This window comes from Trachinotus anak, unplaced genomic scaffold (genome assembly GCF_046630095.1).
Source record: "Trachinotus anak isolate AG129_WGS33_773 ecotype Australia unplaced genomic scaffold, CSIRO_AGI_Tana_v1 ptg000035l, whole genome shotgun sequence".
Lineage (NCBI taxonomy): Eukaryota > Metazoa > Chordata > Actinopteri > Carangiformes > Carangidae > Trachinotus > Trachinotus anak.
In genome coordinates, this window is record NW_027273886.1 from 471,442 (window position 1) to 489,604 (window position 18,163).

At 39.8% G+C, this 18,163-nt stretch overlaps 1 protein-coding gene across 1 annotated transcript; it reads right to left on the bottom strand.

The window, feature by feature from the left end:
* Nucleotides 1–1,418: 1,418 nt before the first annotated feature.
* LOC139614667 (uncharacterized) lies at nt 1,419–9,945 on the bottom strand. The gene is made up of 3 exons (XM_071472120.1): nt 9,869–9,945; nt 8,691–8,749; nt 1,419–4,859 (listed from the first exon to the last, which is right to left on the bottom strand). Exons 2-3 carry the CDS (start codon nt 8,696–8,698, stop codon nt 3,170–3,172), a joined length of 1,698 nt encoding a protein of 565 aa, XP_071328221.1. The 5' UTR covers nt 8,699–8,749; nt 9,869–9,945; the 3' UTR covers nt 1,419–3,169.
* Nucleotides 9,946–18,163: the final 8,218 nt, after the last annotated feature.

Genomic DNA, 18,163 nt, shown 5'->3' on the forward strand with positions numbered 1-18,163 from the left:
TGCTTTTTATGTCCAGTCTAGTGTCTAGTTTAATTTTTTAAAGTCACATTTGTGTGTTTTAATCAAAATGCCTTTGATTCTCCACATCACTCTGTATTTACAAGCTCAATATTCATTTAGTATCAAACAGGAAATCCGCTGCTGAATGTAGGTCCAGAAACAAACCTGAGCACAACATCGACCTGACAGAGATTATGTTACTGAAATGATATGTCTGAACTTTCCCAACAGTCTTTGAATTGTGTGTGTGTGTGTGTGTGTGTGTGTGTGTGTGTGTGTGTGTGTGTGTGCGCCCTCCAGTGGTCAGTGTCAGGAGCTACACTCCCACATTCAGCCGGTGTCTGCTGGAGCAGCTCAGCCCGACAGAGGCCGCCTGTCCTGGGCTGCAAACTCTCCACAGGTTGGGAAGAAGAGGAACGATAGTGATGGTCTCACACACACACACACACACACTCACACACACACACACACTCACACACACTCACACACACACACACTCACACACAGACACACACACACACACACACTCACACACACACACACACACACACACACACACACACACACACACACTCACACACACACACACACACACACACACACTCACACACACTCACACACACACACACACACACACACACACACACACTCACACACACACACACACACACACACACACACTCACACACACACACACACACTCACACACACACACACACACACACACACTCACTCACACACAGACACACACTCACACACACACACACACTCACACACACACACACACACACACACACACACACACTCACACACACACACACACACACACACACACACACACACACACACTCACTCACACACAGACACACACTCACACACACTCACACACACACACACACTCACACACACACACACACACACACACACACTCACACACACACACACACACACACACACACACACACACACTCACACACACACACACACACTCACACACACACACACAAAACTTTATCTATTCAAAGATTCATTGTCCACATTGTAAAAACAGTTTTATTTAACTAACAACAGTGTTTATCATAAACTGTCAGGGAGGTGATATCTGGTTATTAGGTTACTGATTATAATGCAGTGGTTTGTAGTGTATGTGTTTTTATATTCAAACTTTATTTCAGACTCTTGAGAGGATCCAGAGCAATAAAAAAGTCACAACAATTAATCAGTCATTTAAATAGGTCACTACAGAAACCTCCACCAACAGAGTTAATCTCATGGTCCTCATGATGCTGATTCAACATCAGCTCTAATGCTGGAGTCTGTTTCTCTGCTGAACCACAATAAAGAGAAACTGACATTTACTGAATAAAGTTCAGCAGAGTGAAAAAGCAGCTGATGATCCAGTGAAGACTCTGATCAAACTCATTTCATCAGGCAGAGATTTTATTCAGGACATGAGTTCATGTGGAACAACACAACAGACAGAATATATGGTTCAGAAATAAAGTCCAACATTAAAAGATCCAGATGTTTCCACATGTGTCGTCTGACAGATCTGAACTGGTCACTTTAAGTATGAAGAGACAAAAGTAGAAATCAAATCAAAGTCCATTAAACTTCAGGAGTCAACAAATCACAACCTTGTGATTGAAAAACACATCAAAACAACCTTAAACTGGGCCCAGTAGTCGAGTGGTTAGGGCGCGTAGCATGTTGAGCACAAGACGCTCTTAGCAGGCAGTCACCGGTTTGACTCCAGACCAGTCCGACTCTTTCCTGCATGTCATTCCCCTCTCTTTACCCCCTTTCCTGTCAGTCTCCACTTACTTATAATAAAGGCATAAATAGCCCCCCAAAATAAAAAAAACCTTAAACTTATACAATGAATCTAAGAAATGAAAAATAATTACATAAATTGTCTGTGTTCACACTGTTCAGTGGTTTGTGTGTATTTCTGTATCTTTTACTAAACAGCTCTGACTGTGTTGAGTTTGTGAGAGCAGGGAGAGAGTTGCACATAAAGTTAATGATGATAAAGTTTTAACAGAATAATCAGATTCACACCTGATAATTAATAAGAAAGTAAATGTGTAAAACCAATAAAACAAATAATAGTAAAACAAATCAAAAATCCAGGATGCAGTGTGCTTAACCACAATATGATCAGACATAAAAGTTTCAATTATTGAGAAAAATCAATAAAAAAGAGTTTTCATTAATAGCAATACAGAAAATAGAAATCTGATTTACCAAAGGAGGTTGATTCAGAATCTTTCTCCACTGTGTCTGAGTTCAGTAACATCCTCTGTACAAACTGACTCTAATGATCTTTATACATCAGGTCAGTGACATGTTACTGTCCCACAACCACTTTACTGACACTGTGTCTACATCACAGTGAGTCACAACCTGTGTCACTGACATTAGAAACACATTCAACCAACACCGAGAAACCTCAGAAACAAATGTACAACACAGTGAGAGTGTGATATCAGGGAGGGAGGGGCTGTTGTACTCAACATCAAACACCAGGGGGCGTCTCACTCCTTTTAAAAGCAGAGTTTACATGTGAACACAGTACACAGCACTTTTACATATTAACTGTACCTAACCCTGTTATCAGCCCATGAAACTACAGTTCACCTTTAAAGAGACAGGACCCTGATGAATAATGTCACCTGGACTCTATTGATGCTCCTCACCTGAGGACCTGACGTCACCATAGTAACAAACAGAAAAACATGAAGCACAGAAATGATCTTGTTTTCCATATAAAAACAGAAACGTGTCTCCAGGAACAATAGTTATCAATATATTGATGATTAAATGACAGTACAGTGTGTTTGTGTGTCTGTAATTCACACCTGTCTACCTGTGTAGCTCTACCTGTAGTGCTGGTACACCTGGTCAGGACAGATTCCAAATGAACGTTTTCAAACAGAGGAAACAGATAAACTTGATTCTGTGGATAAAAACAAGTGTCCACATGGTTTAAGTATAAAACTGTAGATACACACTGTTGATAACTGAGGCCTCAGTTTTCTTATTTACATGATTTTTAAATCAAAAGGTTTAAATTTATTTCCTCAATCAACATCACAGCTATTAGAATTGATCTGAATTAACTTCTGTGGTGTTTAAACATTTGTATGAACAATGCAGAGCTCGTTGTTTACACACCTGTCCGACCTGAGACACCTTTCTGACCTGAGACACCTTTCTGACCTGAGACACCTTTCTGACCTGACACATAAAATACATCTTTAAGGCCTCTCCCAGCTGCCATTATTTTAACGTACACAAACCGCAGCACTGCAGGGACTCTCTTATCCACTCGAATTTTCATCTCCTCCAGTTTCTGGACCTTCTCTGTGTCTCCTTTCTCCTTCATCTTCTCAATCAGGAAGTCCAGGTGGACATGAGTGGACACTGAATTAACATTCAGGGCGATCTGATCCAGTCTGACAACATGTTGGTAGGCCTCCTCAAGCCACAGAGTCTTCTCTACTGTCAGGAGTCTCATTTCCTTTTCCAGATTTTCCAGGAGGCTCAACTTTCTCTCACTTTCTGACTTATTCTTTTCATACTTGTCTTTCATTTGTTTTTCAGTCTTCTGAACTTTCTTTGTCTTGGTCACAAACCTCCAGTTTTCTTTCACATGAGCTGATACAGGACACTTGTTGGTACAAACAATACAGTGGCCATGTTCTATGACTTTACAGTGTTTTGGTTTCCTGGCCACAGTGCATGGATGGTGACAGGTCTCTTCACAGATGGTACAGCAGATGGCTCCTTCATTAAATAACGACCACCGTCTCCCACCCTCAATAGGTTCTTTATCTTTGTAGACCTCATCAACTTCTACAGTGAACTCTTTGTTCTCCTTCATCTCTTGTTCATGTTTCCTCAGAGCAACTTGAATCTGTTTGATCTCTTTCTGTGTCTGTTCGATCAAACTGATTCTGTCCTGCAGGTTGTGGACGCAGGCTGCCAGTTTGATGCGTGAATTCAACACTTCAACTGTTGTCATCAGCCTCTGAGGTCTGGCTCTGTCCAGGAAGTTCATGAATTTACTCATTTTTGTATTTGTAATTTCCCATGAACTTCTTAAAGCCGTCTCTGTTTCCTCTGCTCGATCTTCATTCTGGCAGTTATCAAACAGGAAGTAAACAGGCTGATTCTTCTCATCTCTGGCACATTTAATTTTTGCAGCATCAAGAGCTTGCAGAGCATTTTTAGGTGTTCTTCCACTTGAGTGTGTGATGAGAGCGACGATGTTCTCTTCCACATTTTTTCCAAACAGAGAAATCACTGAGTCAAAGACGTACTTCAGTCGGTCACTCAGTCGATTCTCTGTCGCCTTCATCATCAGACCCACTGCAGTAATTTCATCAATTCCACCATCTGAGCTGAACAAGTCAAATAATCTGTGACAGACGACGACGTCAAGTTCGATCCCTCTGGTGTCTCCATATCCAGGAGTATCGATGATGGTCAGAGAGTAGGGCAGAATGTTTTCTTTAAAGTCAAAGATCTCGTACACGACCACATCTGATGTCTGACTTTCTGCCTGACTTCTCTTCTCTCTCTCTACGATCTCAAACCAGATGTTGTCATCAAACTTCACTCCCATGGCGTAGTTGACCAGGGTATTGATCAGAGTAGATTTTCCTGTTCCTGTTTCACCAACAAGTAAGATGGTTTTATTTGGCTCGTTCACATTTCTCTCACCAACAGTTTTTCTGGGCAGAGTTCCTATTTTGTCTTTCTTTGTGGTCAGCTGGTAAACAGCAGGAGATCCTGAACTGATCAGAGTGCTTTTGGAGATGATGTCCTTGTATTTTTTAGAGATGTTACGGAACCTGTGGAAAAAGTAGAGAAATTGTTCCATACTTATTTAACCCTTAAATGGATGTGTGGTTTTTCAAACACCTATATAGATACCCCAGCAGGCAGATTAAACCATAAATTCAAATCACATTGCTGGTACCTATTCACAACAGACTGTATTATCAACAGTAAGAAAACGCCTAAAATATATTTTTGTCATTCATTAAATTTTTATAATCTTCTATAGTTGTCTGAGAAAGGAAGGAATTTAAAAAAGAAAAACACATTTTCTGTTATATTTCATGTTTCTACTATTGTTACATAGTCCACTGAACTACTCAGATGGATTACTACCGAACCCAGATCAGACAGTACAGTGATCAGTGTCTGCTCATGGTCGTTGTGACGTGGTTATTGTAGCAGGATTAATGGGCCATCTTCGGTGTGTTGTGTTTGACTTTTTCAGCTGAGGTAGTTCTGTTTCTGTCTCTGGACTATAAGTCATCATTCTTCTTTCCTTTTCTCCAGCTGTGGCCATAGCCGCTGAGGATCAGTGTTTTCTGGGATCTTATGGCTTCTGAAGTTAGATATTTGATCTGGAAAACTACTTGTGTGTTTAGAAAAATAAGATTCCCTCATCAGTGCTAAGTTCTTTTTGGATTGCTAGTTGGACATATTTCAGCTTTTGTCTAATTCAGAGCATATGTTCCTCATTTTCATTTACTGTCATCAAAACCCTCCAATATCAAAGAAACTGCTGCTCTGCACCAAACCTGCCACCCAGGTCCTGCACCACCATGTTACTGTGACAATAGACCATAGTGTTCGTAGTTATTATTAGTTACAATGAGACAACAGCACCATCATGTGGTTAAACTGGAAAATACAACATCACCCACTGTCACTCAAGCATTCCTCAAACACAAAAGTTACACTTGCACAAACCTCAGGTCGATAGTGACTGTGTAGACTTCAGAAAAACAATGTTTTTTGACTTTCTGACACCAGAACTTTGTTAGTTTGAGGAATAGCAGAGAGGTGAGTGCTTCACTGAATGAAAAGAATGAATTAGACAGGAAATAAAATTAGTCCCAATCACTAATGGTCCAAGGTTTGCATTTAATGCTTTAACTTGAATGCTTCAAATTGATTTTATTCTTTTTGTCAACATGAGGGACCCTAACCCTAACCCTAACCCTAACATCATATTGCGATGTATAATAAATCTATACATTGCAATATGATTTTTTCCCACAAGTGGGATTCCACAATATAACTTTGTTAGGTAAAAAACTTGGAGCACAAGGGAACAAGTTGTTTAATATTCAATGCAACATTAAAAGTCACACACAAACCATCTGAGAGCATCCATTAGCTAAAGGTGGCCAACAAACAATGAACCCAGTGCAAGGAGTGTTCCAAGGGATTTTCACCCTGGGGCGGATCTGTGTACCTTTCATAAGATCCAGCTGCCTGCTCTAAGTTCCTCCTTACCTAAGAGTTGACACAGCCCAATCTCCTCTGATGCCACTGGAGATTAGCTCGTGCTAATATGTGGGCATCCAATGGAACAGTGTTGTGCATGAAAGCACTACATTAGCAGGTTCAATTAACATGCTCATATTTTTGGTGAAGGGTGAAAAAATTGTATCAGTTTGCAACTAATGAATGTGAGTGTACTCATGCACCAGAACGTAGCAGTAATACACAAAAAGCTGTTTGCCAACCACCAAAAAACATTAGAAGTCCTTTGTTTTACAGCTGTACCCAAGGAATTATGGCACATGTCCTGCATGGCAATTGCAGGCAATTCAAACAACACCATGGTCAGCAGCTGCAACTCTGGACAAGAGAGACAAACTTGAGGACCTCAGCAAGAAAGAGAACCTCAGGAAGGACCCTGAAGTCAAAATGCACAACTTAACAACACTCAACATGAGGGAGCTGGTGACTCAACTGGCATTTACTTTGTTCCAATTGATGTTTTTAGTGAAGGCTCATATGGGACTGAGAAATTATGTAAGGCTTGAGAGACTATTGAATTTATACTCAATCCTGGGCCTATTTGTTATGGTCCTTAGGACTATTATTGGCCCGCAACCTAGCCCATGGACCATCCATATTAGGAAAAAGCTAGCTGCCATGTAGTGAAGCTGGTCTATGCATAGATGTAACTATGAAAGAAGCGGCCCTAACAAAACCAAGATGCAGTACCATTCTAGTGTTTTCCTGGACTGCTTATATTTCAGGATCAGATAGACCTGTTCAAGCCCCAGAGAGACATGTCAACAGAAATGGGGAAGAGGCGACAAATCATAGGGCCTGTTTTTCCTGTGGAGTGGAAACACCTTCCTATTCCTCACTCATCATTGTGGATGTTTGTGTGAAGACTACTTATTCTCCCCTATTAGACAGGCTTGTGGGACCATTGAATATACAACAGGGGAAAAAGATGAGTGAATGGTGATATGTGTTTGCACATGGATCGCTATGATCAAGCCCCATGAACACTGAACTGTCCAGCACCAACTGTCCATTGATCTCTTAGCCCAGCTGGGAAGAATTCTCTTCACCAACAACCTAGGGCTGGATATGGTTGGTTGCCCTGGGATTAGGTTACTTATGTGCTCCCTCATCCTTAGGCCCACACTAGGGAGGATCATTGCCCAGCAGACCCCTCCAAGTTGATGCCCTGTGACAATGAAGAGATCCAGCAGGTTTGTCCAGATGCTTTGACATATGGAGCTGGAAAATGGAACACCTCAACAGGCAACATCCTCATCATCAGTCCCTAATCAGCCTCCTCAACCCAAGCAATGCTTGCAGTTGTATAATAAGGATGGGAAAACCCAGTGACTGCAAGCTGTCTGAAACCAAAACATGAACTGGTAACTGTTTTGTCAGGACTGTTTTGTCAGAATAGGCCAGGGGCCTGGCCACCCACCTTACCTGAAATTGAATGTACAATACTGGGAGCATGGTCGCTTTACTGTCTCACCATGCCACTTCATTCGGTGGAACAGGGCAGCCTGGGGAGTAATTGCTCACTCCAACCCCGGGGAATACTGGTGTGAGGTCCACCTTTTGGTCGGAGCCGTGATCTGTGCCTTTTACATTTTGTCTGCTGCCACCCTCCAATCATCCCTGCCCTCCCTGGACTGATCCCTCTACACAGAGCATCTCTCCAAATTTATTCAAGCCTTCAACAGATAATGCCACCGGTCACCAAAATCTAACTCCTGATGGGATGATGGGACTGAGATCAATACTCCCAGTCCCACCTTGGATGTGACAGGAGGCTTTGGAGCATTGGTCACCTGGACAAGACAAGAGAGCAAGTACAGCCTGCAGCAAGACAGGTGACATTCATGAGAACCACAACTGATGCAACAAGTCTGGCTTAAATCAAGTGAAGGGCAAAAGGATCTGAGTCCATTACAGGACAGGTGGGGGTTGCTGGGGCAGAATGCAAGAGTGGGTGTTGAAGAAGACTGCAGCTCAAAGTGCGACCAGCCCAAATTTTGTCTCCCAGGGGATACACAAGTGGGATCCCAGTCGACCTCCATTCACCATTCTTTGGCCAACAGGAAGTATTGAGGTCAGTGAGTCTAACTAACAAGCCTAAATATGAATTTTGTTTTCATGTCTAACATCTATTATAAAGCAGCAGGAGATGTTTTCTATTTTTCATATATTTTGTATGAAAGTGAAGTTTATACATTTGCCATTATATTCCTAAAATATTCATTTAACACTTCTTTGGCATTTATAACATTAAATTACACATTTCTCTGTCATCAGTATTTTATTCATACCTCAGGACTTTATTTGTTTTAATAGTTAATTGTGTTCATGTTACTCACGCAGCCATGATGATGTCTGATACAGACAGCTGTCTAGGATCCAACAGATCTGATGGTGTCTGGAAAAGATTTTAGAAATATATCAGACATTGATCACAGCTTCATTCATCTATAATGCACAACAATAATGAAAGTTACACAAACAAATGATTCTACAAAATTATTACACACACCCATACAACGCTGGTTATACAGATTTTACCAACTGTGTCCTGCAAAGCTATTTATCTATCTGCAAATCTAAAACCAAATTAAACCAGTGGTCTGTGGTTCTCTCAGCACTTACTGTAGTGTCAGATACACACACCCTGTTTGCTACTTATATTATATATATATTTTATATATATTATAGTTATACTACTTAAATATATTTAATGAATAAATTCCTCTGTCTGCTTTATGTTCTTTAAAAAAACAACATGACTATCTTTCAAAGACACTATTTTACCTGGTTTTATTTCCTTACACTTGAATTACTGCAGCAGACTTTTTACCTGTGTCAACCAAAAGTCTATTAATGGACTCCAGACTGTTCAGAACTCAGCTGCCAGAACCAGAACCAAGAGGAGAGACCACATCAGTCCTGTTCCAACTTCTTCACACTGGCTCCCAGTGTGTTTTAGAACTGAGATAAGATCTTACTAATCACTTCATGCCTCTCTCCCTGCTGTATTTAAGATGAGATAGATAAGATCTTCCTTTTTTTGATGTTGATAAAAGTTCAGAGCTGGTAGTAAATGGTTATAGTTACTGTATGGTTTAGCAGTTGACACATGAATTGGTATTTAAGAGCAGAGAATGCACAGTGGGACTGTGCACACCTCACTCAGTATTTTCACAGTGCATACAGATTGCTTTTTTTCCCATTTAGATACAGTGAGGTGAAAATGCAAAATACAGGCCTGTGCATGTGTATCCAATTTACAATTGATCAAATTTATAAAACAGAATCATGATATGCTTTTATAATTCTGACCAAAAGAATGCATGTGAATGTTCCTGTTTTGTGGCTACACAGAGTTTTAGTCTACACAGTTTGATGCATCTGTCCACTGGTGTCTGGTTTTAATTGATGAAAGAAATGTTCAGTTTCAGAATCATTAAATTCTGTCTGAAAACTTTCACTTTAAACTTTGTTATCTCAAAGTTTCCCATCATTCCTCTGTCAGTGATCTCACCTGTGTTGTTGTCTTCAGGAAGCTCTGTGATGCTGAGGAGGAGGAGGAGGATAAAGAGCAGAGAGGAGTCAGTGCTCAGAGGTTTTATATCAGCAGAAGGGGCGGGCTCTCTGTGGTTACATGATTTCACTGGAACGATCAAAGCATCCCCAGCCCTCATCCCTCCCATCATTATCTCATCCTTTCTGTTTTCCTTTTGTCATTCTCCTGCCTGAAAAACAACAGACACCAGAGATAAAAAATTACATGTTGCAGATGACGGCATAAACATGTAGAGATGAAACTCTGCAGATTGACTAAACCTTAGGTGGAAAACACCTTAACTACTTACTAGTTAAGATCCATATTTTAACTTCTCCAGTGTTTTATCTGAAGTGTTGATCTCCATCAGAAGATATATTTGTGGTTTTAAGAACCGAAAACCATCTCAGTGTAGTTTTACATCTCCTCTCTCAGGCTTCTCTCTGGAGCTCTAGGAACAACTGGTCAGTCAGCCAATCAGAAGAGAGGATCTGAGTAACAACAGGTCAGCTGTTTTCTGGGTGAAACACAGCGAGGCCAACCACAGGTAATGGATTGTAGCCTACTACTGTAGCTTGGTAATAATGACCCATAAGGCCGGTCAGTCAGCGCTGAAATGAGCTGAACAGATGTCAAATTTGGACTAAAATACTTCTGCTGGATTTTTTGTGGAGCTATACACTGGAGACTTACGCCTGTTTCCAGGGCAAAGCCCTGGGTCATCCAGCAGCATCAGGGTGACTGTCTGCAGTGTTGCAGCATGGTCCAATGCAGGAGTGGTGGAGCCCACTGCCCCTGGCTCCAGCTCACTCTCCTCAGTTGCTAGACCCTGCAGGCAGACTAATACAGTGCCAGTGTGCGTCAAGGCCAGGGAAGGGTGTATAGTTGCAGAGTCCAAGACCAGTGAAGACTTTAAAGGAGGTGGGTGATTGGGCATCTGAGACAGCACACACACACACACACACACATCATTTTAGATTAGTTATACACACTCTATTAAAATGTAATAACTAGAACACCAGGTAACAGAGGTGTAACCTCAGAGTTCCCTCCAACACAAAGGTCTGCACCTGAAACTGGAGGTTCACCTGTGGACATCAGGTCTCTGGAGCAGGGGATCCATCCAATCAACACAACTAATCACACCACAAATTTCTTCCAAATAAAGAACATTTCATTCCCAATATTGTGAATACAGGCCTATAGTTTCACATACATGTTATTTTTCTGGGTTGTGTGAAATCGTTAAAAATAATACAAAACAAATTCTAAATAAGACTGAACCAATTGGTGAATTGGTTCAGTCTTGATTCTTGGTTGGATTTGTGCAATTTAGAAATGTCATTCTCTATTGTATTTGTATTTTATTTTTATTATACTAGCTTATTTCTATTCTTGTTACTTTTGGTATGTTTGATTGTGTATAATTTTGGTACTGTACATGTTGTTATGTCTCCCAGGGCGTCATATAAGCTAGAAGTGCCACTGCTGACAGCAGCCTCAGCTACATTCACTGAGACTCACCCTTCACCAAAACTGAAAGCATCTTCCCCCAGCTTTATCTCACCTGTAATGGAATGTTTTCCTTTGTTGAAGAGAATTTGAATAATGAAAATACATAAAGAAAACATATGCTTGTGTGTGTTTCACCTGATCACCACCTTTTATTTTATCTAACAATGAAGCATGAAGTCTGTTCAGCAGGTAATTCCACATTGTTCAGATGTGAATCTCAATCTGTGCATCAGAGATTACGGACAGCGTTCAGCAAAGCTCATTATAAATTCATCATCAACATAAAACATGATTCTTACTGTTTATTGTAGAAACAAGGACAATTACTAAATCTTCAAATTGCAACAAAGGCTGTAAAACTTTATCACCTCATTCAGTTTATTCAGTTCAGTTTGGTGCAGCACTGTTTCATCTGACACTTTGTGAACAAGTTCTGAAAAATCTGACCTGTTGTCACTTTATTAATATAAAATGTTAAAGAGCAAAAAAGTTGCATATCTCCTCCTCCAGGTGGTCTTTTAGCTCAGTGTTTGGTCTCCACCAGCTGCTCTGAGTCTGCTGTAGAGGACAGAGGCTGTTCCAGATGTTTCTCTGAGAACATCTGCTGCTGAGAACCTGGTCATCAGGCATCCTCTTAGTTTTCCAGCTCTGATCAACCTTCCAGTTTCTACATCTTATGGCCGACAGCAGACCAGGACCCTGAAGCTGAAGCACCTCAGCTAGAGGACCAGTGGTTCTCCTCTGAGTCCAGACCTCCTGCCAGTGAAATCCACTTCAGTGGCTTGGATCCATCATCTTATTGTTTCAGTCACTACCCAGAGCTCAGGCCCTGATTCAAATCAGGGGAAACCCTCCCCATGCTAAAATAAACTTCTGTAAACATGTCTCAATCTGCAGACCTGGGACCTGAGCACAGCTGGACCCAAGACTATAGGACTCTAAGAAAACTAGACCAGATCCAGAATTAGTTTGACCTGGATAGACTCTAACAGGGAGAGATACATTATTTGTTTATATGAGTCAAAGACTGATTCATAGAAAAAATATAAAGTCTTGGTTTCACCTTATGCACCAACAGTAAAAGGTTCCGTAGCCAAATGTGACAAATGGAGGATTATTATTGTCTCATCTAATATCTGTCAGTCACAGGTTTCTCCTGTGGTGATTATCAGATCCCATTCAGACATTTTATTATCCTGGTGGGAAACCTGAACTGCAGTCAGGGGTACAAATAAAAAATAGATGAAAACAAAAAACCTATAGTTTCACAGTAGATCTGGTTTTCGACTCCCGGCTGTTGAGACTTTAGATTCACAAAGATTCAGAGTAAACAGGCTGTGTGAACTGTGTGATTTGGAAAGTCAGTCTCATTTTCTTTATTACTGTATAAAAGGAGCTGCTTTCTACAACAGGGCTCAACAAAACCCGGACTAACTGCACAGATTATAGTTTAATTCTGCTGTTTAAGTTCATAGATGAACTATTTAATTACTACATATTCTGATTTGTCTGTGATAGATGAGATATTATAATGATGATGATTAAAAATAGTGATGATGATGATGGTGATGAATAAAGCCTGCATGCTGAATCTGGCTTTAATAAATCTGTAGAGTCTGGTGAGCCTGTGCAGGATAAGTGTAGTTGTATTTATGACCCAGTGATAAAAACTTCTTTCATTATTACCAGTTGGCCACAGAATGTTTGATTGTGATGTGAGGCTGTTTCCTCTTTTTGTATTTTCTGTCTCTTTCTGTCTCAGTTTCTTTCACTGTACCAACATTTCAGTGTCAGTGGGAACCAGTCAGTGTTTTATTGGAACCTGATTCCTTCAGCTTAATCACACAATAGATCACAGGGTGTGTTAAGTCTCACCCTAAACAGTTCACAGGGTGTTGCCGTAAAATAATGTCTCTACTCAGCCAAGCTATTTGTAAAGATAAATATGATATAAACTCTGACATTTCCTGTTTGACAACATATCAGCACATAAGCTCTGCCTCTGTGGCACTTTTCAGAACTGAAAGTTACGAAGTGTTTTACAGTAACATGAAAAGAGAAAGAGGGATACAGAGCTGAAAGAGAAGATGACGAAGAAACATACAAAATACAAATCATAACATAACAACACAGAACCAAAGAAAACAGCTGTTTTTAGATTGTTCTTTAACTATGTGATTTGAACAACAACAGAATTGTCACCTTTAGTTTTCAGTCAAAGATCCTGAAGGTCAGAGGTCAGAGGTCAAAAACTCAGACAGACAGGAAGTGAGCATGTGATGACTTTTCATGTCGACAGCAAAATTTAACAAATCAACTGTAAAACTGACAGAGACAGAACTGGAGTCATGTATGATCCCTGTTTAGCTTTTTCTTAAAGCAATGAAGCGTCCTGGAACAGCTGCAGAGTCCCGGACCAGCAGTTAATGCATAATGACACAAAATTTGATGAAAAAAAAATGAGGGACTTTTTTTTTTTGCCTGAACAAATATGTTTTGGGTGATTATTTATAACAGTATCTGGGCCAATAAAATTTGTGTTTTCATTTCATGTTTTGTTTTACACTTTTTATACTTGCATTCTGCTCGTTGAATTGCTTCTGTATATAAAATATTCTATCTAAACGTTTTGTCATTAGGGTTTCATCAGGTCATATTTTTGCTTCTTCATGTAAAGAGAAAACAACCCTGCACTGTGACAAACACAGGGTGTGGTCACAGGACGACTACATTGAACTAACAAGGATCACTGATGCTGTTATTCCTGCTCTGCTGCTTTTGTTTTCTTCACCTGTGTTGAATAAGATCCAGCTCCAGTGTTTTTTCTCCTGTCAGTCTTTTTATTTATATTTATTCTATTTTTGATAACAATGAGCATTCATTATTAGCTTCAATCCAGTCTGCTCACTAAAGAAAACAAAAATGAAAATAAATCCTCTGACTACTCCGTCCTGATTTTAAACCAAAAAGGTCAAAACCTAGTATACGTCTGGATCGTCTATGGTCAAATCCTGATTTTATAACTGCAACATCGCTTGACAAAATCACCAGACACATTAATTAAAGACAAAGACTGAACTGTGAGTTCAGACGGACTTACTGCAAATTAATCAGAGAATTTATATGACTGAAGCCTTTATTTCATATGACCACAGAATTTCATTTCGCCTCTTGGATTGTGAGAGGACTTAACAAACATGTCAAAATAAAGCAAGTCATGAGCAGGATTCGACAACTGAAGGCTAAAATAGTTTTCCTCCAGGAGACCCATCAAACTCCAGAGGAGGTGATTAGGGTTAATAGGAGATGGCCTGGCCAAGTGTTTTCTGCCTCTTTTAGTTCACACTTGCGGGGGGTAATCACCCTAATATATAAATCAGTGCCCTTCCACCTTATTGATGTTACTAGGGATGGGTTTGGCAGATATTTGATAGTTCAATGTGAAATACTTTCTCTCAGATTAAATCTGGTTAATTAAATGGTACAAATGATGATAATTCTGACTTTTTTAGACACTTTTTTTGTCACTAGCTGCTCTGCCTGGCCACTTGGTTATTGGTGGGTAATTTAACTGTACACTTAAACCTGAGTTGGACAGATCAACTGGGATAGACACCTCCCATTCTCAGACAAGAGCTACTTCAGTGTATAAATGATTTCAACCTCGTTGATGTATGGAGAATAAAAATCCTACTCAACTAACATATTCCTGTTACTCAAGCACTTACCAAACCTTTTCTAGGATTGACTACTACTTAGCCTCTGCATCCTTAATTCCCAAAATTACAAACTGTTGGTATAGTATAATAATCTCAGACCATGCCTCAGTTAAATTTTACCTGGAATTCTCCATCCCCATCCACTACCTCCCAAGGTGGCGTCTTCAGTCTGCTTGGCTCAAAGACACAAAATTTATAGAGTTTGTTGTAACACAAATTGATCTTTATTTTTAAAACAATTCTAATCAGACATCTGCAGCAGTGAGGTGAAAAGCCTTTCAAGCTTTCTTGAGAGGTCAGATAATAAGTTTTCCAAGCTTTAAAGACAAATTTAATGGACTGGAAAGGGAACGGGTCAAAAAATGTATTAAAGAAACTGAAACTCATCTTTTTCAAAATCCTAGCGACCAACTACTTACAGAGCTCCATAAACTTAGAGCCAGATATAATGTTCTCTCTATAGACAAAGTAGTAAAAAGCCAAATGCGACTGAAGCAGTCCTATTACAAACATGGTGAGAAGCCTGGTAGACTGCTTTCCTGGCGCATTAAACAAATGAAACGCAGAATACAATAAATTCAATACAGACAGACGGAGTAAAACCTCTGACCGACAATAAATAAATAATACTTTTCTAAATTTTTATCATGGCCTATACAGCTCTGAATATTCAGACTTGACTGTAGATAGACAAAAACAATTTCTGAACTTACTGGAGTTTACCCATCTGGGGGGAAGAACATCTAGGTGTATTGGAGAGGGATCCTGGAGCTCAAGAAGTGCCAGAGGTCATAACTAGCGTTAAAGGAAGGAAAATCCCTGGACCCAATGGAATCCCAATAGAATTATATAAAATATTTAAAGTTAAACTAATTCCTCCTTTACTTGATATGGACCAAGAAGCATTTGAAAGGGGATCTCTTTCTGCTTTTTGAATACAGCAACAATTAGATTACTGTTGAAAGCAGGAAAACCACCCACTCAATAAGGCTCCTATAGGCCAATCGCTCTTCTCAACCATGATTTAAAAATTCAATCAAAAGTGCTTGCTAAAAGGTTGGAAAAAATTCTACCAAAAATAATTCACTCTGATCAAAATGGGTTCATACAGGGTAGGCAGGGATTTCATAATATAAGTCGAGTTTCAACATAGTGTTTGAAAAGTCTGGTAGCCCTGTCCCACCTACTGAAAAATTTAGTAGGGTGGGTGCAACTACTCTACTCCAACCCCCAAGTTGAGGTCTTGACTAATGGGCTTATATCTGCTCCATTTAGACTTAATCAGGGAGTGAGACAGGGCTGCCCCCTGTCTCCCCTGCTGTTTATCCTGGCTATTGAGCTAGCCAGGATAGCTAGCTATGACAGTGTGTAAACACCCCAATATAACAGGTATAAAAATAGGAGACGTTGAACAGGATGGCCCTATTCGCAGATGATATAATTTTGTTTTGTTCCAGCCTAGAACAAACTCTCCCGACCTTAATTGATGTGATGGTTGGTTTCAGTGTCTTCTCAGGTTATAAAACAAATAATAATAAATCTGTTATAATGTTTATGTCTGAAAGGCATAATCCTCCAAACGCAACACCATTTGTAGTGGCACAACAGGAATTTACTTAGTTAAATTAAAAGAAATTACTCCTACTATTGACAAAATCATTCCAGCTAATTATGATTCCCTTGCTGATGCAATAATGCAGCTCATAAACAGGTGGACTAAATAACCAATCCCCCTGCATGGGTCAAAATGGAATCCCAACATATTACAATTCCTCCTAATTTGTACTTGTACTCAGCCGATAAGACAAAACAGTTGAAACAAATGAAAAACCCCTTTTTGGAAAATAATATAATGATTTGGCATACGGCTCTCACATACCTGGGGGTGACGCAACAGTTATTTCAATTCTCACCAGTCTTTGGTAATGAGGACTTTAGGCCAGGCAGAACAGACCCTGCTTTTAGGATGTGGTATGTCCATGGTATGGCTAAGGTGTCTGATCTATATTATGAAAGTACCTTTATGTCATTTGAAGAACTTAAAACCAAATATAAAATTCCCACAAAGCATTATTTCAAATACCTCCAGCTTAGGAGCTTTATTATGTCCAAGCAGCATAATAGTTTAGAGCTTCCCCCTCTAACCAGTTTGGAAGATATTATTGTAAAACATCTTGACAGCAAGGGACAGATATCTCTTTTGTATAATTCATTCGTAGATAATTGCAAAGAGTCCTCAAACAATATTCTGCAGGCATAGAAACAGGACTTAAAGCTGGATTTCACAAAGGAGGAATGGGCAAAGGCGTGTTCCTTAGCACAAACAGCTAACATTCACTCCAAATTATTGCAATATAAATGGCTAAGCAGACAGTACATCATTGCTGCTGCAATTCACCACTTCAATCCTAACATTCCTGACACCTGCATAAAGTGTGGCCACCAGAAGGGGTCACTGTTCCACTGTGTGTGGGAATGTCCATGGGTCTTTAGCTTTTGGACAAAGGTCCTGGATCTTGTCAGCCAAATTGTAAATAAAGAGGTTCCTCTTGATCCTAAATTATGCTTATTGAACATCTACTCAAGGGACCTTGTAATTTCAAGTGACTTACGGTCCTTACTCAATGTGTGTTTACTGGAGGCTAAACGTTGTATTGCCTGCTCATGCAAGAAGCAAGAAGTTGGTGGAATTTAAAAGGCATGACTTTGCACTTTGCTCTTGAAAAAATAAGTTATTTTATAAAAGACAAACTTGTTTTTGAATATCTGGAACGTTTTTTCATGACTTTATGGAACATAACAATATACCGAGTGATGATTTATATAATGATGGTTCGATATAATCAACACTGAGGCTGCTTTTTTTTTTTTTTTTTTTACTGTTGTTCTGTGTTGTTTTTGTTGTTAAATGAAAACGAATAAACAGATGTTTCAAGAAAAACAAATTAATCAGAGAGAATGTGGTGGAAATATGATCACTCAATCAGTAGGTCAGGGACATTCGCAATTATAGGGCTGGCCCTGCTGCTGCAGTCCAGCC